Source organism: Cyanistes caeruleus, chromosome 7 (assembly GCF_971803275.1).
Source record: "Cyanistes caeruleus chromosome 7, bCyaCae1.hap1.1, whole genome shotgun sequence".
Taxonomy (NCBI): Eukaryota; Metazoa; Chordata; class Aves; order Passeriformes; family Paridae; genus Cyanistes; species Cyanistes caeruleus.
The window spans coordinates 35,024,760-35,046,605 of NC_141707.1; the positions used below are offsets into that span (position 1 = coordinate 35,024,760).

A 21,846-nucleotide genomic window follows, 5' to 3' on the forward strand; every position below is an offset into this window, starting at 1 on the left:
GGTGGCAGCGGCGCAAGATGGCGGCGGACAGTGAAGTGAGTGTGTGTCCGGCTCCTCCCGCTTTCTCCCTGTCCCCCGACTCTCCCTTCTCTGCCCCTGCTGTCTCCGCTCACCGCCTCTCCCGCTCTCTCCCCGCAGCCCGAGTCGGAGGTGTTCGAGATCACGGACTTCACCACCGCCTCCGAGTGGGAGAGGTAGGTGCTGCCGCGCCCCTCACTCAGCGCGGGGGGACGCGGATGCTCCGCCGAGCCCGGCCCGGCCGCTCCTGCCGGGCACAGCCGCAGCCCGCGGCGCGGCCGCTCCCTCCAGCCGGGAGCACCCGGAGCCTTTCCCGGCTCTTCCGCGTTAGGCTCAGGCCGCGGCCGAGGAGCCGGTTAAGAGGCTCTAGTTGAGCTGTTTCTGAACTTAGTGGAAGGTCCGGTTTAATACCTGTTTGCAGGGGATTAGAATATACACTCACAAGGCGTATGTGTTTTCTAAGTAGCTGTCTGATTGTTAACATAGTCATCTCATAGCTGAAACCTTTAAAAGTTAGTAGAACAAGGTACGAAGAAATTTAAGGTGAAGAACGCTCTTACATTGCGAATGTATTGTTTTTTAAATGCTTTTCCCAATAGTGACAGCGTTTATGACGGGAAAAAGTTGATTTCAAGTGGTGTGCTTTAAATCTGAATTCAGTGTATAATTTTGTCTTAAAAACTTACCTATCTGTGAACAATGAAACAGGAGTTAAATGTTAAGTGCTGCAGTACCAGAAAAAGGTGAGATTCTTAAAACAGTCAAAAGATGCTCATAGCTAAAAGTAACTATTATGTAAAATTCAAGCATAGGAAGACTGTTTTGTGTATAAGGAAGCAGTTGGTTTGGCTTTACTGTGATACTTATTGTGATATTTGTTTGTTTTTCTTTGGGCTTTTTTAAGGAATGCCATAGTAGAACAACATACTGCCTGCTTTTAGGTGGTTGAATTATAATACATGTTTAGTGTTCAGCAAATATTAATGCCTTTTCCCCTCCCTAACAGATTTATTTCAAAAATAGAAGAAGTATTAAATGACTGGAAACTGATTGGGATTTCTTCAGGCAAACCTCTAGAGAAGGTCAGTTACTGCTTCTGAATTTTCCCGTAGAATTTAAATTGCTAACTAGTAATACAATAATGTAGTAATACAATAATGCACACATGTATTTAATCTATTGCTGTTTTCCTAGGTGTGGCAGTTAATGACTTTATTGGGGAACTTCACTTTTAGAAATATCAGTTTGACAAACAATTGCTGTAAGTTTATTGGTGGGCCGTTTGCCAAACAGGCTGTTTCCCTGACAAAGATGGATCTTCATATAGGACTTGGTGATATTTATTTTTTTTAATTCTCAGTTTGAATCTGGAAACATGCTGAACGCTGCACTGAACACTTAAAGAATCCTTTAGTCCTGCCTTGTACCTTTGTCACACCTCATGTACTTATGGCTGAGGTTTGCACAGTGCTACTTGTGACTCAGTGTGTTTCATAGATGTGAGAGATTTTTTTTGGAGTCTAATTAGAGCCTTTGTGATGCTTTCTCAGTCCTGTGAAATGCAGAGGAAATTGCTGAGCTCTTCTGCATAGTAATGCAGATAAACTCAGCTGGTTTGTATGGATTGGCTGCTGTGTTTCCAGAGGAATCTTACTGCTTACTGCTTTTCATTCTAGTCAGGTACAGAGTATTTGGACTAAAAACTTATATTATCTAATGAACTGCACCTTAGCTGTCCCTGTATTCCTACATATCTTCTAGACCAGAGCTCTCTTCTTAACACCCTTTAAGATCAAAGGATTGCCCAAGTTGCTTTTAGTAGGAGCAGTAGTGCTGATTTTATTATACATTCTCATGCTGTATTTTTGTTAAGTAATTAATTATCCTTACAGAAGTTTTGTAAGTTATAGAAAAAAATAATACTTCGTTGGTGAAAATAAATATCAAGTTAATATTTCCATGGAATGGTTTAGATATAGATAGAATCCTAGGTGGGAAACGTCTGTCTCTGGGTGAAGTTGAGGGTGTATATCTTCAGATGTGCAGTTGCATATGGGAGGATGCAAATCCTTATTGCTATATAGTTCTGAAGACAGCAAGATGATATTTGATTTTTGGAATGAACGTGATTATTGGCAACATGGACCTTAGCAGCCAGCTACCTTTATAATGAAGAGCTTTAAGAATTGCTTTTTGAAATTACATCATGCTGAGCCATTAGACAGTAGAAAACCATGAATAAACATTACTGATCACATAGGCAATACACTTTTAAAGACTAATGAATGTTAACCAAAATTTATGAGATAATATCTTCTTTTTTTATATGCAGGGTATATTTACCACAGGAACATGGGAAGAGAAATCGGATGAAATTTCATTTGCAGACTTCAGATTCTCAGTTACCCATCATTATCTTGTACAAGAGCCCAGTGACAAAGATGGGAAGGAAGAGCTGGGAGAAGGTACCTGATAGTTCCCTTCCATAGTTGTAAGGATAATGACAGAAGACAGTGTCAGAATGTGGAGTCCACAGTGTGCTGATTTGCATCTGTGTGGGATTTTCTGAGGTCTGATGAGTGTGATCTGACATTTCTGCTTTTAGTTTGCTTTGCATTCTCACAGTGCTGATACAAGGCAACTGTAAGTGAGCTGGATGGATGTGATGATACATTGATTATGTATCATTTTTTGTCACAGATGCCCTCCCTCTGCCAATGCAGGACTTGCTGTGCATGAACAATGACTTTCCTCCTCGGGCCCACTGTCTGGTGAGATGGTATGTGTGCTGCCTTTCATCTCTACTGCAAATGAGCAGAGCAGGTGGAAAATCTGGCACAATCAGTTGTAAATTTGATTTTTCAATTAAATGTTAAAGCTTAAGTAAAATGATTCTTTATACTAGACACAAGAAAGAAGTGCAAAAAAAGGCTCCCATAGTGGGCCTATCTTATATTTGGATTTTTTCTCCCCCAAATACTTGTCTCAATTTCATATATTAACCAGGCTTTTGTATATGTAATATTTAGGTACATTCTTAAAAAGGAAAGCTGCACCACCTGAAGAAACAACAACTATATTCCTAGTAATGCAAATCTTGAGTATATAATAGCATTGCTCCTAGAGAGATTGGTTTTATGTATTAATAGTTTCAGTTGTTACTAATATAAACTAGAAAACCTCAGCACTGTTAGACCTGGAAGTCCTCCCAATCAAACACATTACAGTGTTGGAATGCTGTTAAGCTCAGTTAGTTTGTGATTTCAGGATCTGCAGCACTCCATGCCCCCTCAGTTCTTGACCTCTCTAAAAATAAAAGAGATACTTTCATCAAATTAACAGATTCCACAATCTGTTGGTGACAGTTAGGTTCTCTAGGTCACAATATTTCTGAAAAATTGTGTTTCATCTGCCTTGCCAGAGACTAGAAGTGTGCTTTTTTCTCTCAAGGTACGGCTTACGTGAGTTTGTGGTTATTGCTCCAGCTGCAAATAACGATGCTGTTGTTAGTGAATCCAAGTGTAACCTCTTGCTGAGTTCCGTTTCCATTGCACTGGGCAACACTGGCTGGTAGGTGAAAGCATAAACCTTTTTACATGTCCAGGTAGAACTCCAGCATGCTGCATTTGTGAGGAAAAAACATTAACATGTTAGCAAAATACATTAAAAGCTTTTTGTATTTGCACTGATATATTGTTAGAGAAGGATTAAAAAGTAATTCCCATGTATAAAGATAGAATTGATGTTTTGTTTATTTTCATTATTATTTAAAAACCACAAAGGCTAGATTTAGAGACTACAAGACAGCAAGAGAAATAATCTGAAGTATTCCTGGTTTATAGTCAGGTGCCACTGTTTGTGCAAATCCATCACAAGTGGCGCCGGATGTACGTCGGGGAGTGCCAGGGCCCGGGCGTTCGCACGGACTTTGAGATGGTTCATCTGCGCAAGGTACCCAGCCAGTACACCCATTTATCAGGCCTGCTGGACATCTTCAAAACCAAGATTGTAAGTATAAAACTGATGTTATATATATAATTTATGTTCAATCCCTAGAGTGTTTGAGAGGATTTACTCTTTACATTGAATTTGTTCTCTGATATTTTGAAGGGCTGCCCTTTAACACCACTGCCTCCAGTTAGCATAGCTATTCGGCTTACCTTTGTGCTCCAGGACTGGCAGCAGTACTTCTGGCCACAGCAGCCACCAGGTAGGAGACTTGTGTCCTCAGAATAACTCATTTTCAGACAACCAGTCAATGCTAAAGAAAATATTTGTGTATCTTGCCAGAAGAATTCAAACATTTTCTCCTTTACTAAGAAAGGCTTCAGTCCAATCCCACTCTGTATGATGGGCGAGCCAGTTTAAAGCTGCTCTCAGGTTGTAGCTCATGGCTGGAACAGTTGTTTTGGGTAGGTCTATGCCTGGAAACATGAGTTAGTCAGCATTTAGAAATACAGTGATATTTCTAAAATGGTGGTATCTATGTGGAATGAAAAGGGTGGCTGAATCTGTGAAGAATTCTGCCCTGAATTTCTTGAGGAAATGTTTAGATTCAGATTCTAGTAGATGCTAATACTTTGTGGGAAGTTTTTGTCAATTGTTTCCATAAAGTACCTTATTTTGATACTTCACTGTTTAAGTGTATTAACAGTGAGAAAAGCAGAAAATACTATGTGGACCTCACTTGAGGTAAAGGTTTGGATCTTTGTTGTTGCTGACACAGTACTAAATTTAATGCAGGAGGAATTTCTAATCGAGTCTTTCGTTCCAGTATCTTTGCATGAAGGGGAGAAATAATATATAGTCTTGCATTTAAAGTATGTAGAGCAGACTTGGTGAGTTTATGCCTTAGTGATGCTGTTTAGGAAAAACAGAGGTAGTTACTCATTTAGTACTCTCAAAATAATCTCATATTGTTGCTTGATGGTGGTGCTGTCTTCCTTGAGTATCAAGGATTTGTTTTTAACAGAACTTATTTCTATATAGGTAGTATCAGAAAAGAAATTATAAACTTCTCAAAGGTAAACAAACCCATAGGAGAAAGGTAGATATTAGTTTCTCCTTAACATTTTATTATTGATGTGATGTTATAAGGTGGTGGAACAGTTAAAATGCCTAAGTTCTTTTCTTGGTAGCAGTTTTACATAACAAGCTTGAGGTATTGTACCTTGAAGAGACAGAGCCCATGTGGCCTTGGTTATCTAATAATTTGGCTTTCCTTTGCTTAAAAAAGTACACTAATCAAAATCCTATGTTTTGAAGAAGTGTGCAGTGAGGTTGATACTTAGGGATACTTTGCTTTGTAGCTAAGGAATGTATGTTGAACATAAGTTTAAAGTGAGTCCTGCTTATTATAGAAAATCAGTGCTGTTTTAAATGATAGTTCCTCTCTGGTTAATCAAGTTTACCTAAGTAGAACTTGGGAAATGTATTCTTCAGATTTTATCTTTTTATTGTTTCTGCAGACACAATATATATTTTATGTAGTCTTTCTGCCTTGCTGTAGTTACTCACTAAGTCAGGATCTCAGGTTTGTCATGGATGAGTTGTATCACTGTGATCATATTTCTTGATTGGAACAGTTTGAATAAATTCCTCTCCTTTAGTAGTAGTAGTATTGTGGTTAAGGGAGCTGGTGTCAAAGTGTGTTGCAGAAACTGGAGATGGACAGGATGAGTTTTACTGCTATTGCTACGTGCAGTTGTGGTTTTACGTTCACTGAGAAGAACTAGACCTGTAACTTGTATACTGTAATTCATTTAGCTCTTCTCAAATAAAACCAAAGAATTTAAATGTCTTTTATCTTCTCTGCAGAAGAAATTATATAATTAAGTTATCCAGACACTTTATCTGTGCTAATACCTCACTTGTTTTGTTTGTAAACAGTTTGCCAGATGCAGTTAAAATTGCAGATCAGAAGCTGTAGCAGCATTATTATAATGGCATTACAGTACATTATTATTATTACCCACTTTAATTTTTGTTCAGTGGAGGCTGTCTGGTTTTGGTTTATGTATTTGATGTCTACAACATGGGAAGTGCCTGAGGGTGCTGGGAGACATCTCTAAGTACTTGGGACTACAGGGAATCCCCAAGATCATTTAAGTCCTCTATGGATAAAATTGTCAACTTTTTAAAGTAGTTATTTTTTCCACCCTGCAGAGTTGCTCTTCCAGAGTCTTGCTTTTCTGCTTGGACCTAATTTCATGCCCAAGTATTTTTATGGCACTTTTGTGTCTGTTCTTGTGCCAACATTGAATCTTTAGGGCTGTCCTTGTAGTGATCATCATTGCCTGTATGAAGGGAATAACCTTCCCTCAGCATGAATGACAAGAATTTTATCTGTCCCTTTGAATGTCCTGTTTCATGGTTACTTCACAGTTTCTGTTGGAAGCAATTACTCTGACTGTATGTTAGGATTGTCTTCTAGCTCAGTCACCTTAACTGCTCAGCTCTTCTCTGGTCATCCTGCAAGTTACAGTCTTTGCAGTGAAATGAATGCTGCTTCAAAAGTTCCACAAATTCTTCATGGAAAATGTGTTGATTTTTCTCCAGATATAGATGCTCTAGTTGGGGGAGAAGTTGGAGGCTTGGAATTTGGGAAGTTACCATTTGGTGCCTGTGAAGATCCTATTAGGTAAGAGAAGAGCTCAGAAAACTGTTTTATAACTTCCTTAATGGAGGACTTAAAGGTGTGTTATTTCAAATCTCAGTGTTGCCTACCTACTACTTAGGGTGCCCAACAGATACTTAATTATTCAAGTACATCAGAAACATCTGCAAAAAGTAATAGTTTAATAGCAAATAAAACCATTTGTACAATTGTCTGATGATATTTAGAGTTCAAGCTCATATGACTTTTACTATAAACTTCTACAGTACCCCATTTATCTCTGAAATTATTAAGATGAACCTTAAAAATGATGTGCTTTTGTTCAAGGGTTAGACTTGTTCTCATGTATGCAGTGAGAAAACTTACTGGAGAACAAAATACATAGAGGGAATCAAATATGAGCTATCACAACATGAACTGTGATGAAGGGAACACTTTGCTATCACTGAAAGACTCAAATCTTGTTTTGTTTCAGTGAGCTGCATTTAGCTACAACATGGCCTCACCTCGCAGAAGGGATAATTGTTGACAATGATGTTTATTCGTAAGTATCTTCTCTGAGTTGCAAATAAGTGCTTTTTTACTCATTGCTGCATTTTAGTGTCATCTCAAACACTGCGTGGCTTTGCATGTGAAAAAGAACCCATTTTGAGGAATGTTAATGTCAGCTGATAGAACGTCTGATTTGGGAAAACACTTTTGAAATGCATTTCTGTGAGAAAATATTATTCTGTTATAATCTCAACAGAACACAAACCCCTGGTTTTGAGCATATTCTCATGTTAGACTTGAAAATTTTGTGTATCATGTATTTCCTGGAAAAGATGATAGTGGAGAATGGAAGGTAAAAAGAATTCACTGCTTGATGTCCCTCTCCCAATAACTGTGATCCAGGTTTTCTGCTAAAGAGGAGGAAGTGTCTCTTGTTCGTGTCATGTACATACATGAGAACAGGGATTCTTGCTTGAATTTCAGTGTTTGTGTTCTCCTATGTAATGTGGTGACCTCACTGGTTATGACATGACATTTATTGAGAATTTGATACTCATCTTCCCAATACTTATAGTGGCAGTTGGTTTTCTTTTTTCTTTTCTTTTTTTCTTTTCCTTTTTAAATTTTTTTTTTTTAACCTCAAGCGACCTGGATCCACTTCAAGCACCCCAGTGGTCTGTGAGAGTTAGAAAAGCAGATAACCCTCAGTGTCTATTGGGTAAGACATCAGAATTTCTTGTCTTCTCTTGCAGCTTTTAAACTAAAACTATTAAGTTATGAAGTTAGGGTTGAATTGTTGATTACTTGATGGCCTCTGTTTGCTTACTCCCCTTATTTTTTTGAGTAAACAGTATTTTGGGCTTCTTTTTCAAGAACATAAGTTTTGCTAATACTTAAGTTCCTGTTGTAGTTTATTCTGTGTATGGTGAAATTCATTGCTGTTCTTATTTCACCAGGTTCCAGAGAATAAGAATTTTCTCTGTGTTCTGAGAAAATTTAGTTTTTCTAGAATCTTCCCATTTTATTAAGTGTGTTTTGCATGTATCCATCTCCTTAGTTCAACCAGCCTGTATGATAGGGAGGATTAATACTTCTGGAGAGCTCTACTTCCCTGTCTGTCCTTGCCTTTGAGCCTGTGGGGAAAAGGGCTTCAAAACTGTCCAAGTTTTGTCTTGCTTTGGGTGAATTAAACTACAGACAGAGCTGTGTTCTGGAGAGGTGGCCAAGAGCTGACTGGGAGTGCATTTACCTAAGCTTTAATTATGTGGTTTAAGATATTTGGGCTTCAGAACAAATTACCAGATGTTCTTTGAGAAGAAAAGATAAAAATGACTGTCCTTGGAGTATAATTTGGAGTGCTGGCTCATTGTTCAGTGAGATGTTTGGTTGAGTTCAGAAGATTTGTTCCTCTTACAGGTGATTTCCTCACTGAGTTCTTCAAGCTTTGCCGTCGGAAGGAGTCAACTGATGAGATACTTGGAAGGTCTGCATTTGATGAGGAAGGAAAAGGTAAAACTAAAATCCAGTTGATTTGTGTTATTTGTATGTAACTGTTTTGTGTTAGTTTACCTCCCCTGTACCCTTGACTGGTATTTATAACTTCCACATTCTCTGTAGTACTCCTGGGAATTTTCTGGCCAAATTTCTGGTGAAATTTCTCATGAATTCTAGTTCAGCTCCCAGAGTCCCAGAGGAACAATTGCTCCTGTTATGGTTGTGGCTGTTTCCTTTTGCAGGAATATAAAAGCTTAAAATGTGACTACAGTGTACAAGAGTTGGTTATAGGATGCATGAGATTTGTCTGTATAGTTTTATGTGTTTTTGCTTTTTGCACTTCTTTCTCCTTTTTTGATGTACTCTGTAGTACATGTTAACAATCAGTTTAAAGAGTCTTTAATCTGTTTGAAAGGCTTTCCTCTCATCCTCTCCATTTTAAGAACTTTTTAGGAAAAAGGAAAATAAAAACTTCCCAAATTATCTGGTCAGCAAGTCAGGCTTTATCCCAACGATATAAATAGTGCCATCATTTTGATGTCTCTGTCCCTCTCCTTGGCTTTTCTTGCTGTATATAGTGCTGTGTATTCTTGATGCTTGACACCTGTTCTTCCCTCCAAATATGGCCTGTATCAATGTATTTTCCTTGGTTATTCTTGATCTTAGTTTGGAAGAGGCTTGCTAGTGAGCTTAAAAAGGTGTTAGACTGAGGAGGGTGTGTATTACTCATAGTGCATGACATACAGTTTCTTTAGTCTTTCTTATCTCTTATCTTACCAAGATGGGCTTTTTCAGGCTGCTGCTACTAATTAACACTTAAGTTTAGCATTAAATTTGTCAGCTCTCCTTATAACAGTATTAATTCAGTTTATTGTAAGAGACATTCTAAAGTTTACCAGCAGAAGCTCAGAAGAAAAAACAGTCTTTTGATTTGAGTTTACCTGAAGACTCTAAAACAGAATTGTGCTTACACTGTGTGAGCCCAGTGATTAATACAGGATTTATTTAAGATTTATCTAAAGCCTTAGCATGTGCTGGAGCAGTCTCTGTTACCTGCAGTGTGTTTATTAGTATAATGTATGAACAGGGTTTAAACACCCGAGTCTTCAGCAGGCTTTTGGGATACTCTGTTGGTAACTCTGCAGTAGCAGTGCTGCTACAGCAGGCACTACCTGCAGCCAGCTCAGTCTAGACTTTATTTGGTGAATTGAATCAAGAGCAGTCTGTGACTCATTTGTGACCTCCTGCTGCTGCTTGTATTTGCTAAGAACCGTGAATGTCAGGCATGGAACTTGCCCACAGAAGTGTAGCTCTGGTTCACAAGGGTTAAATATCAATACAAGGTAAATAGGCTGATTACGACAGGTCAGCTTTTGAAGAGACATAATCTAATGTTAGGGGTTTAAAAAATGTTGTTCTAATTGCTTTTATTTTATTTGCTAGACGTTGCTGATATCACCCACGCACTGTCGAAGCTCACAGAGCCAGCACCTGTCCCAATCCCCAAATTATCAGTCACCAATATGGTTCACAGTGCCAAGAAAAAGATCCGCAAGCACAGAGGTGTGGATGAGTCTCCTTTGAACAATGATGTGCTGAACACCATTCTCCTGGTGAGTGAGCTGTCTCTGCACATGGATTCAGAGAACACATGGACTTCATACACTGATGCATTTGGTTTAGAGCCTATGGCAGATGTAAAAATATCTGATGTCAGTTCCAGTATTTGAATTGCATTTATCAGCTTGGAACAGCCCAAGTTGTTACAAGTCTGTGTTCTGTAAGTGGGCTAAAACTGACCTCTGAACTCTGCTAACAATTTTAATTATAGGGATTGCTGGTATGAAGCCAGCAGTAGCTTTATGGAGAAAGTGGGAAAGGCAGTAAAACCATACTGATGGAAGGTTAATTTTTTCTCTTCAAGTTCTTATTTCCTGATGCTGCTGACAAACTTGCAGATGTATTTGAAAACAGAGCCAGCACTTCAGCAGGAAACAATCCTCCTCCAGAGAATGAAGATTATGTAAGTTTTGTTGAGTCACACAAGAGAGAAAGCAATTTTGAGTGTGTGTTTATACAGACTTTGCTGTGCTTGCCCTACATCTTGAAATACTTAGATTTTGGAAAGAGGAATTTACCTTTGTGAAATCTCTAGGCAGAGGAAGTGATAGTTTCTGTTTCCTTCTAATTCTTTTTTTCTTCCAAAGCCTGTAGTTTTTGTTATCTTCTAAGCTTAAAATGTTGCTTGTTATTGACAAACAGGAAAGAGATCACATGGTTTTAGAAAACAATGCCATTGTTTCTGTATTTCTTGCTTTTTTTTATTTCTTCTCTAGAATCTCTTCAGTCAGTTTAAGTCTGCTCCATCTGACAGTCTGACATACAAATTAGCTTTATGTCTTTGTATGATAAACTTCTACCATGGAGGAGTCAAAGGAGTGGCACATCTTTGGCAAGAGTTTGTGCTGGAAATGCGTTACAGATGGGAGAACAACTACCTTATTCCAGGGTAAGACTTGTTGTTGTTCCTTGGTCATAAAAAATGTTCTTTGTTCAAGGAACTGAGTGGGGTCACTATGACTCTGAAACATACAGTTTTGGGTTTTTTTAATTGCAGATGCTATCTCTCTTTTTATTACTCTACTTCCTTAGTGCAACAAAGGGGAGGGAGTAGGGAAAAGCATCTGTGCCCTCCTTTGAAAACTTCAAGATGCCTGGGGAAGCTCAGCTTAGACATTCACTCCTCTGTGTGAATGAGAGTTGGGGGAGAAAACCTACTGTGGTGTAGTTTCACCTCTCTTCTAAGGGAGCTGTTCCAAGGTCCTGCTGGTGCAATGGCCTTTTTAGGTATTCCAGGTATACCAGAACCTTCCAGGTTCTGTCTGGTGCAGCAGAGCTTGGGGCAGACCAAACCAAGGGCTCTCTCAAGATAAAGTACAGCAGTAATGTACCCTGCTTTTAGGGTTGGGGTGTTTTGGTTGGGCTTTGAGGTTCTTGTTTATGTGACAGACTGGCCATTTAATCACTAGTTTGTACTTTGAAATGGTTACAATAGCAGATAAAATAGAAGCTGAAATGTATAGCAGTGACTCACTCCACTGTATCACTGCAGTTTTAAAAGTATAGTCAAAGATGCTTAATTCCTGTTTGAAAGCAGTTATCTTTTCAGCTTTCAATTGGAAAACTGTCCAGGAAATGCAAGATGCTTCACACTAGTGTGAGTGGCCTCTAAGTGCCTGAAATTACCTCTGGTAAATACATGTAATTTAAATTTTGGACTTGTCTACTGAGACAATAGACGAGCTGTGTAGTTGAAATGGTGGAGGTGGGTTCAATGTGGGTATTTGTCCCTGTTTTAGATTTCATGTGATCTAAGATCACATGTCTGTGAAAGATTCAACTTTATACTTGATAATGGTTACACTTCTGCCTTTTGTTAGATTAGCTAATGGCTCTCCAGATCTGAGATGTTGTTTACTGCATCAGAAGCTTCAGGTAAATATCCCAAATTTAAGAATGATTTTTCTCCTAAGGAAACTGTCAAAATGATAACAATTACTATCTAAACATGTTGTTTTGTAGATTTAGTTATGCTTGTGGCTTTTGGGTGTGGAATTAATTTCTTGAGAAAAATTTTGTTATACCAACAAGTTCAGAGGAATTGTTACCTTTTAGATTTGTAAGATCTTTTCAGTGGCTCTACAAGTTTTTCTGTATGATTGTCTCATGCAATCTCATGATAAGGGGAATCATTGCTGAAGGATTGTTTTTTTGGTCTTTTAACTTGTTAAATTAGATGCTAAATTGTTGCATTGAAAGGAAGAAAGCAAGAGATGAGGGGAAAAGGGGGAGCGCGTCTGATCGTTCACCTGGTGGTGCTTCTGGTGATAACCCTGACAAGGAGAAAGAATTTGGCAAGTCTTGGGAATCGTGGAGTGACAGTGAAGAGGAATTTTTTGAATGTCTCAGTGACACAGAAGATCTTAAAGGAAATGGACAGGAAAATGGCAAGAAAGGAGCAAAGGAGTCTGTAAACTTAAAACCAGAAGGTCGTTTGCATCCACATGGAAAACTGATGCTGCTGCATCCAGGAGAGCCTCTCTACGTTCCAATAACACAGGTGAGGGAGCAGGAGCTGAGCCAAATGTGCAATAGAATACACAGACCGTGGCTCATACCTGGGACTGTGAAACTCTGAATAGTTTGTAGGTTACAGCCTTGTCTCTTGTTAAAATTGCTGAATGTTTTTGACCTAAGACTTTGTTTTTAGTCTTTAAAATTTAATAAGGCTGTTAATCTCACACACTCTTCATTTTATTTGAGAGTGAGTGTCCGTACCAAATTTCACTCCAAATAATATTTTTAAACAAGAATTAAACTTCCTTGCTTACCTTAAACTTGGGGTTCTTTTTATTTCCTGTTCTTGAGGCATCTTTCATCCCCTCCTTACTTTCTTTTCTATAAAATATGAACTGCTGTGGTTCTTGCACCACAGGGATTTCTGCCTGATTTTGCACAGTACTGGATCAGTTTTGCTGCTGTACTTGTTTTTCTTATAATTTCTCAGCTCACATCTAAAAGGCCATAGTAATTTGGTTTGGTGCTATTCTCTAAAGCAGGTTTATCATCAAACAACTAGAAATGTTACCTGACATCAACAGGCTTTCCTGTAGAGTGACCAGGGATGAAATAGGAAGTGGTGCTGTTACAGAAAGTAGTTTGAAATCAATTATGCATGAAGAATACAGTAGTTTTCATTCTCCTGAGAGAAATTATTTCTAATTAATGCTGCTTTGCTTGGGTAAAATGTAGCAGAGAGTAGTCAGACAAAATGTTCTCAATTAATTATGTGCTGACAGTATCAACAGCAAAAATTCTGCATTGCTTTGGGTAGATTTTCATGCATCTCAGCAAAATTGTACCAGTCAAACACTTCCCGGATTTCATTTGGATTTTGGCATTTTAGCAATATATCTTTATATTGTTACCTCATTCACAGGTTATTATTTTCTGTTTAGTTTCTTTGTCAGTGTCCTCTTCAGTTGCACAACTTGAGGCTGAACTCTTTAAGCAGTAGAAAGTTATGATAATTTCCTTTGAGTACAAATGAAGCAGAATGAACTTGTGGTGGGAGGGAGCTTCGTGCTTCTCCTCCCTTGCTCTGGGCTGAGTCCAGGAGAGGTTGTTTGTAACCCTGTGTGTTTCCCTGTCCCAGGAGCCGGCCCCCATGACTGAAGACCTGCTGGAGGAACAGTCAGAGGTGCTGGCAAAGCTGGGGACATCTGCAGAGGGTGCTCACCTGCGGGCACGCATGCAGAGCGCCTGCCTGCTCTCAGATATGGAGTCCTTCAAGGTAGCACTGCTTGCATGGTTCCATGAAATTCAATTGCTTTCTTCTTAATTAAACTGTCCCTCCTGCTTCTGTTCCACAGCTCTGTAGGTTTCTTAAGTTCTTTTCCTCCACAAAACAGTTTCCAATTAGTTTCATGTTGAAAATAAAAACCTATTGGGAAAACTCTTGGCACATTTAAAAATCTGTGAGGATGTTACACTGTAACATCCCAGTAAATTTACACCACATCTGTGGGAAGGGAACACATCAAGCATACAATTGATCAATTGTGAATTAAAACAGTTGTTCATCAGGTTGGGACTAGACTGTGGTTTTGGGTTTCCTTTCTTGTCTGAGCTCTGCAGAGGGAGCTAAGAGCACATCCACTGCTGTCATCATAGAAGCTCAACGCTAAAAAGATCGGAGATTCTGTAATGAAATAGCCATAAATATCTTTTTAATTATTGCAGTGTTTATGGTAAAAGGATATAATGTGCATATACAGTTAGAGTATTTATAATGTAACTAATCAGTTTATTAACAGTGACTCATGGCATATTAGATATATGTAGAAGTTTTATTTATATGGTGCAAGTAATCTAAAGTCTCAAAATAAAAGCAGAGAACTGTAACTGGAAGAACAAGTACACTCTTCATAGGTATATGAAATAGAAAACTGGGATTCCTTTTATGTTCTGGACCCATGGATGTATTTAATTGTAGTAATACTGCATCTATGAAAAATGAAGTTATTTCTGTTTGGGGAAGATTTTTTTAAAGTTCCTTTTAAAAGAGGAAGAAATGGTGAATTTTGTCACTGGTGTGTTAAAAGATGGAAAGTCAGTGCTGAAAACATACTTAGGCAGCCCACTGATTCTTTTTAGTCTTTAATGGGATAAGCTTAGTGAAAATTCCTATTTATTGCATGTGGCAGGTGCCAGGTAGAATCTTAACAGTATGAACTTGAGCTTGCCTGAAATAACTGATGAATGTAATGAATGTACATAAAGTGGGTGATGAGAAGGTGATTTTTTTTGTTGTTGTTGCTGCTGATGTGGGTTTTACTCCTTGCCATTGTCTTGGTTTATGCTTTATTCCCTCTTTCTTACTGTACACTTTGTTGGCTGTGGACAGAAGAATTTCCTGAATTTTGTCTCTTACTCTGTGTTCTACCCACTAAACCACACTGCCCTCCTACCCAGGCTGTCATGTTTTTATAGGATTTTTTAGGAAGAAATTTTCTGCTTTCTTCTCCCTGCAGGCAGCTAATCCTGGCTGTTGTCTGGAGGATTTTGTGAGGTGGTACTCGCCTCGGGACTACATCGAGGAGGAAGTGGTTGATGAGAAGGGGAATAAAGTCATTAGGGGCGAGCTGAGCGCTCGGATGAAGATTCCCAGCAACATGTGGGTGGAGGCCTGGGAAACAGCAAAGCCTGTCCCAGCACGGAGGCAGAAGAGGCTTTTTGATGACACCAGGGAGGCTGAGAAGGTGAAAGTTCTGGAGCTGGTGCCAGTCTAGCTGTGATGCTCCCTGCAGCCCCTCCTTCTTCCCCCTGCAGCATTTTGACACTGGCAGCTCCTTGTACTGTGTCCTTGGGGTTACTGAACTGTTTCCTGTGTGGCTTAGGGTTGATTGAAAATTCCTGCTGCTGTACAGGAGAGTGTTGGAAGTACCCAATGTTACTTAGGTACCTCTTTGAAATATTAGAAAATAAACCAGATTTTTACCTGCATATGTGTTAGGAACACTTTAGTTTCCTAATACAGTTATTTTTAGTTTAATTCTAACCTGTTGGGAGGTTTCATGTAAAACTGCCTCTCAAGTCCTGTCTTACAGTGGTGTTCCATTCTTGTGAATTCATCTTTCCTAGATAACCTAATTTTTGGGAAGTAGTTTTGATCACTAAAATATTAAATTTTTTAATGTTGCAGGTGCTTCATTACCTTGCAGTTCAAAAACCAGCTGACCTGGCGAGGCATCTTCTGCCTTGCATCATCCATGCAGCTGTACTCAAGGTAAAGGAGGAAGGTAAATAATGTTTAATAAATTGTTAAGATATTTAAGGGGGAACAGTGATGAAGTCAGTAATTACAACTTTTGTTTCTTTCCTTATAATAGAAGCACTAGAAGATATATCTTCAGTTAAGAAGATTATTAAGCAGATAATATCCCATTCCAGCAAAGTGCTACGTTTTCCCAGTCCAGAGGACAAGAAGTTGGAAGTAAGGCTTTTGTAGTGGCTGGGGCTAAAAACCTGATAGACTTTTGCACTGTTCATGTCAATGTTAAAATAACATTTTTTTAATGTACTCTTTTATTAAACTCTTGCAGGAAATAATTGCTCAGATTATGAGTGTGGAAGCCATCATTGCCAGGGCAAGGTCTCTCAAAGCAAAATTTGGAGTAGAGAAATGTGAAAATGAAGAGGAGAAAGAAGATCTACAAAGGTAACTTGTTTTTTTGAATTATTTTTCACTGTGTTGTTTTGTTTTTCCTCTGATGCCCTTGTTTGTACTTTGAGAACTTAAGACAGTGGTGACAATAAAGAAATACTTAAGAATCCTATTTGGGTATCCCTGTCACTAGACTGTCTAGAGATGATGTGTGTGGGTGCTCCTCCAATTAAGCATCTCTTTAGAGACATTTGATCCAGGGGTTTTTTAATAGAATTTGGTTTTATCTTGACAGTACTGGGGGCTAACTTTTTTTTTTTTGTGTATATAAAAGGTATATTTGATGAACTGTTACCAGAACAGTAGAATTAGGACTAGAAATTTAGTATTTTTTATAAATATTATGGAATTAAATAGTCCCTTCCACAGTTTTCTTATTCTTGTCTTCTTGCTGATGTGAAACATCACTGAGCAGCTCTGAATGGAAGGTGACAAGGAATGTTCCCTTGCATCATTACCTGCTGTCAGATTATTTACTTGCTGCTCAAGATGACTAATGTGTTATACAACCCAAGTTAACTTCTTGCTGCTGTGCTGGGAGGGAGAGATGACATTTGTGCAGTACATGTTGGGAGCTCAGAGATGTGATGTCTGACCAAAGCAATGTCTGTGTGCTAAAGAAAATTGTCAGTGTGGATACTTCTGCATGGCCAACACCATGGAGAGGCTTTCCTGTTGATTTTATACAGCTGCTTTAGGAGCCTGAGTTTCATTCTTAGGTAACAGAGAATTTTTTCCTTAAGCTTTTAGAATAGAGAACCAAGAGAATCTGCCAATTCTCACCCTGAGCAAATGATGCTTGGTGAAGTCCTTGGCACAGGAAACAGCTCATTTAGTTCAGCACACTGGATCTGGCCAAAGATTAACCATTCCTTTTTCCTTTTCAATCATTTGTTCCATCAGATTTGTAAACAGTCTCCTGGAGCAGCCAGAGGTGTCAGTTGTGGGTGCAGGAAGAGGACCTGCTGGCAGCATCATTCACAAGCTGTTTGTGAATGCTCAGAGGGTAAGAGAGAGCTCTGGGTCGTGCTGCAGACGCTTCTGATTTAACCAGAATGAGGCTATGAGTTACCATACGGCACCAGTGTATTTTGTCTGCATATCTGCATGTATTGTCATAAATGTGCTTTGAGGTGTCTTCTGTGATGTTCAACATGATTTTGGCAGTAACAGAACCTTGCAAGACCAAAGAGTGAGTGAGCTGGGATGTTAAACAGTTGAAGCCAGCTTGGTAGACAGAGGTGTCAGTAATGCTTTATGTACTGTGAATGGTAACATCAGTAATGCTGTTAAGGCAAGACAAAATTCTGCCTTATCACTGCAAGGTCAAGTGTTGATTGTTTCACAGAGGAATGTAGAGAAACAGGTCATAATATAGTTTAGAAGGAGTAACTTCCTAAACTAAGGCTTATGCTTGGAATACTTGAGATTTCTTCTGTGGAAACCAGCATGCTTAGCAAGTTTCAGTTCTCTTTCAGTTTCTGCATTCAGTTTACCTCTTGCTAGTGTTGCATCTGTTTTCTGGAGACCTTTCCCTTGCTGATAGTGATATAAATGTTGCCTTTTTCTCTTAAGCAGTCTTTGGAATAATTAGCCTGAAAGTACTGATTTCCAAACCTCATGGACTGCAGTCAGCCTTCAGTTTCTATCAGAATTACACCTGTTCATAGCATCAGATTTTCTAAATCAAATTTAACTTCAGTAGTAATAACAAGGTAGCAGCCTGAAATCCCATTTGGAAATAATTGCTGTGATTGGGTGTTAAACACTTAAAGGGATCATTGCTTTTGTAATAATCTGTATTTTGCAACTTAGCATAAAAAAGGACCATTCTGAAAACAGACCATGGTTATTCTGAGGAATGAAAACCAGGACACTTCTTTTATTCTTCTAGTCTCCAGGGAAAAAGTGTTTGAAAATCTGAACCTCCCAACCAGCCACCTTTACAGACTCTCCTGTAAAGCCCAATACTGTGCCCTGTCAGTGATGCACACATATGCACTTGCCTCTTTAAGAGAGGCAGTGTGTTTCCAAATCTCAGTTCTACCCTTAGAGGATGTGTGCAAATTTCTAGGGTTTTGTTTTGAAACACTGCTAACTAAAGCAGGGTTACAGGTATTTCCCACTAGTAGCTGGTCAGTGTTAATTAAGGTTTCCTAGTGGGACAGGAACCAACTTGCTACAAACCCCAGTTAGTGTTTAACCTGCCATGAGTTATTTCAGTGGAGAGCTGTTTGCTAAATAGAAGTGAAATGAGTTCTTTGTTCATTACCTCTTGAACCTGGAGTCCTCTCTGAGCTGTGTCTAATGTGTTCTGTTCTTGAGTTTTCTCAGGAAAATTCTGATAGCCATTGCATGTTCTTGGAGTGCATGATGTCTCTTAAACCTGCAGTCTCCTCCTAACCTCTTGTAAGTCACCTCTGACTTGCCTTTGTTTCTGTCTTTCATCACTGGTTCTTTTCTCATCCCTTTCCAAGCTGACTGAATCTTCTGATGAGGTAACCGACTTTGTCCCTCCTTTCCCTCTCATCTTTTCTGCATAGAGCTGAACCTTCTGGTAGATGTGCAGCAGAGCCAGATTTAGTTTGTACTGGTATTCACATGTTGAGTGTAGAAGTAAGTTTGTGTTTCCAGAATGGTTTTTCTGCATTCAGTTTATTTTTAGAGCCTAATAATGTATAGTGAAAAGAAAGAGAAATGTTTAACAAAAAAACACACCAAAAATCTCCTCTCAAAATGAAAAAAACCAACCAAACAAAAAACACTTACTCAAGTGAGTATTGATGATTTCTGATGCTGAAATATGTGGCTATGCTTTTATATTCTTGCCATCACTGATTGTTGATGTTTTGGGGGGAGGTGGTGATGAACTGGATCTTGCATTCCCAACACTTAGTACTTCCTGAAGCTGTGGAACTTTTTGGACACAGATTTGAAAGAAGCAGGGTAACTGTGTAAAGGGTAGCACTGGGAAGATCGTCTCTGTTGGTTTCCTCCAGCTGTTCTCGTGGGGACACATGGCACTTGTCCCCGGTGGGTTCTGTGGCATAGCCTGCAGGGCCGGGTCCCCCTTGCTGCTGGGGGAGGGCTGGAGCAGAGGGGCAGCAGCAAGGGACCACGAGGGGCAGCCAGTGGCTTCTGCCACAGCTCAGTGATGGTGCCAGTGTGGAGTTGTACATGCTTGAATTAGGAAGGACCCTATTAGGGTATTGGTGGGGGTGTGTGTATCCGTAGGTATATGTAATTAGGGAATGTTTGTTGGGTATGCCTGCCCTTCTTCCAGTATCCAGGCATTAGTGTTGCTGCTGCCTGGTTCTGAGGCAATGAGCAGCTGTTGGGATTGTGCAGGGTCTCACTCGCTCTGCAATGAGTTCAGCAAGGCTCTCTGGCCATGAAAAGCCCATCCTGCAGTAGTGTTGGAATCTGAAAGGCAGCTGACTGTCAGGACTGCAGTAGCAGCACTGATGATTTTGAAGTGGAGGCTGCCTTGGCCTCCTGTAGCTGCAGAGCGCTGAGAAAAGCACCCTGTCTGAGAAGGGACCATGTCCTCCAGGCACAACCCTTGCTTCACACTGCCAGACATCGGAGCTTCAGCTAGGCAGAGCTTCACCATCCACACGAGGGTTCTTCCATCTGGTTGAGTTTGCTTTATTTCCTAGCATCCCATTAGTGCTTTGCTCTGTATACACATAAAGCCTCTTGATGTGTCCTCCTCCTCCTAGTCCTCCTCTGTGAAGAGTTTTCTGAGTGCCAGTGTTAGGGAGCAGCCTGCCCTGTCACTGTCGCTGTGCTCTGTCGCAGGTGCCGGCCGTGCCGCCGCTGGAGGAGGAGCTGCGGCGCTCGGGCTCGCAGGAGGAGCGCAGGCAGGGGCTGCAGTCCGAGTTCCCCCCGCCCACGGGCCGGGAGGTGATCCTGCGCACCTCGGTGCCCCGGCCCGCCCCCTACTCCAAGGCGCTGCCGCAGCGCATGTACAGCGTGCTGACCCGCGAGGATTTCCGGCTGGCAGGGGCCTTCTCTGCGGACACCACCTTCTTCTGACACGGCCCGTGCGCCGGGGACTCGCTGCTGCGGGCAGGGAGCGCTGCACGGGGACTGGCGTGCGCTGCAGCCGGAGCGCCGCTTCCCAAGGACCGGCATCGGCCGCTGTGACAGGCGGCTGGAGCAACTCATCTCCGAGGTTTGGAATGGCTTCAGGAGGGGCTTCAAACTCTCTGCCCAAAAGGAGCGTATTTTCCTTTCCTTGCATTAGCTTAATTACGGACCTGAAGGGGCTGTGTGCAAATATGTTGAAATTCATGCAGAACGTGCTGCTTTACACTTCAGGATCGGACTTTATCAAGTGACGTTAGTCTGCTTAAATTGATATATATAAACGTTAAGTAATTTATATTTATTACTAATCATAATCACAGAGCCCCATATTTTTTGGTTAATCACTGTTGCAAGTGCTTCTGAATTATCCTTATTTTTATTTAAAGTGTACAGTTTATTCTCTAGTTTGTGCTGAAGTCTCCTGCTTGTCCAGATCTCATCACTTCTCCCAGAGAGAACTAAGTGGACAGTGAGTCTGACAGGCAGCCTGCAGTGGATCACTGAGGGGTTGGGATATTGTATATCCTTCCCTGTGTGCAAGGGCCAAAGCTGGATGGAATGACACCCCAGAGGTGTTTCACTGTGAGCAACTCACTGGTGTTCACCGAGGCTCTTACTTGCACTCCCTGTCATCGATGGGAGAGGAGGGGACAGCTCTGTCACCTCTGGCCCCCTCAACCCACATGTGCCAATGTTGCATTACAGTGACCTTCATCTGTTTGAATGAGAATCAGCAGAAGATCAGAGTTACTTTACAAATGTACGAACAGCTACAGTATTGTGGACATTACTCAATAAATATGAACATACAGTTGGCTCTCAGTATTGCCATGCTTTTCCATGCTCTCCTTGCACGCTCTGCTCCAGGAAGGACATTGTGACTACACTGAGTACAGAGAGTTGAGTTCTGCTGTTAGTAGCAGGACCCCAGGTGTTACCCTAAAACTTCTTTGAGAGGACAGGGATCAGAGTCTTTTTCCTCACATTAAGTTCTATGAAGTCAACATACATTTTTTAGGGAAGAAGAGTTAAAGAAGGTAAAAAATCAAGTCATGGACCCTGTTGTCCAGGCTGTTTGTGTATCTCCTCAGACATCAGGGTAAGTACGATAAAGACCTGTAGCTGCTGTTTGTCTCTGTGGCTTCATTAAAATTAATTACTCCAGGAAATTCCTGATTTACTGATAAGTATAATTTAGGTTAAGCTTCTTCCCCAATACTCTTGATTTCCTACTTTTTAATGAAATATTACACTGCAGTGTGGCCTCTTGTAAAGGCTGTAGAAACTTGAAAGTCTCTCATACTTCATTATCAGGCTATTCCTACCTGGTCATTTATACTGTTGGAGG

The 21,846-nt window shown here is 40.2% G+C and overlaps 1 protein-coding gene across 1 annotated transcript; it reads left to right on the top strand.

Moving 5' to 3' along the window:
• The first annotated feature begins 2 nt into the window (after positions 1-2).
• RAB3GAP1 (RAB3 GTPase activating protein catalytic subunit 1) lies at positions 3-21,320 on the top strand. Its single transcript, XM_086898674.1, is given in 25 exon segments — positions 3-83; positions 85-194; positions 1,025-1,100; positions 2,351-2,483; positions 2,719-2,797; positions 3,469-3,588; positions 3,861-4,026; positions 4,129-4,228; positions 6,577-6,658; positions 7,110-7,178; positions 7,771-7,844; positions 8,543-8,635; positions 10,064-10,233; positions 10,545-10,643; positions 10,957-11,129; positions 12,061-12,115; positions 12,417-12,740; positions 13,836-13,973; positions 15,214-15,441; positions 15,885-15,981; positions 16,072-16,175; positions 16,285-16,400; positions 17,310-17,412; positions 18,884-18,904; positions 20,208-21,320. Coding segments are annotated over 25 exon segments (3,033 nt in total). The 5' UTR covers positions 3-17; the 3' UTR covers positions 20,445-21,320.
• Positions 21,321-21,846: the final 526 nt, after the last annotated feature.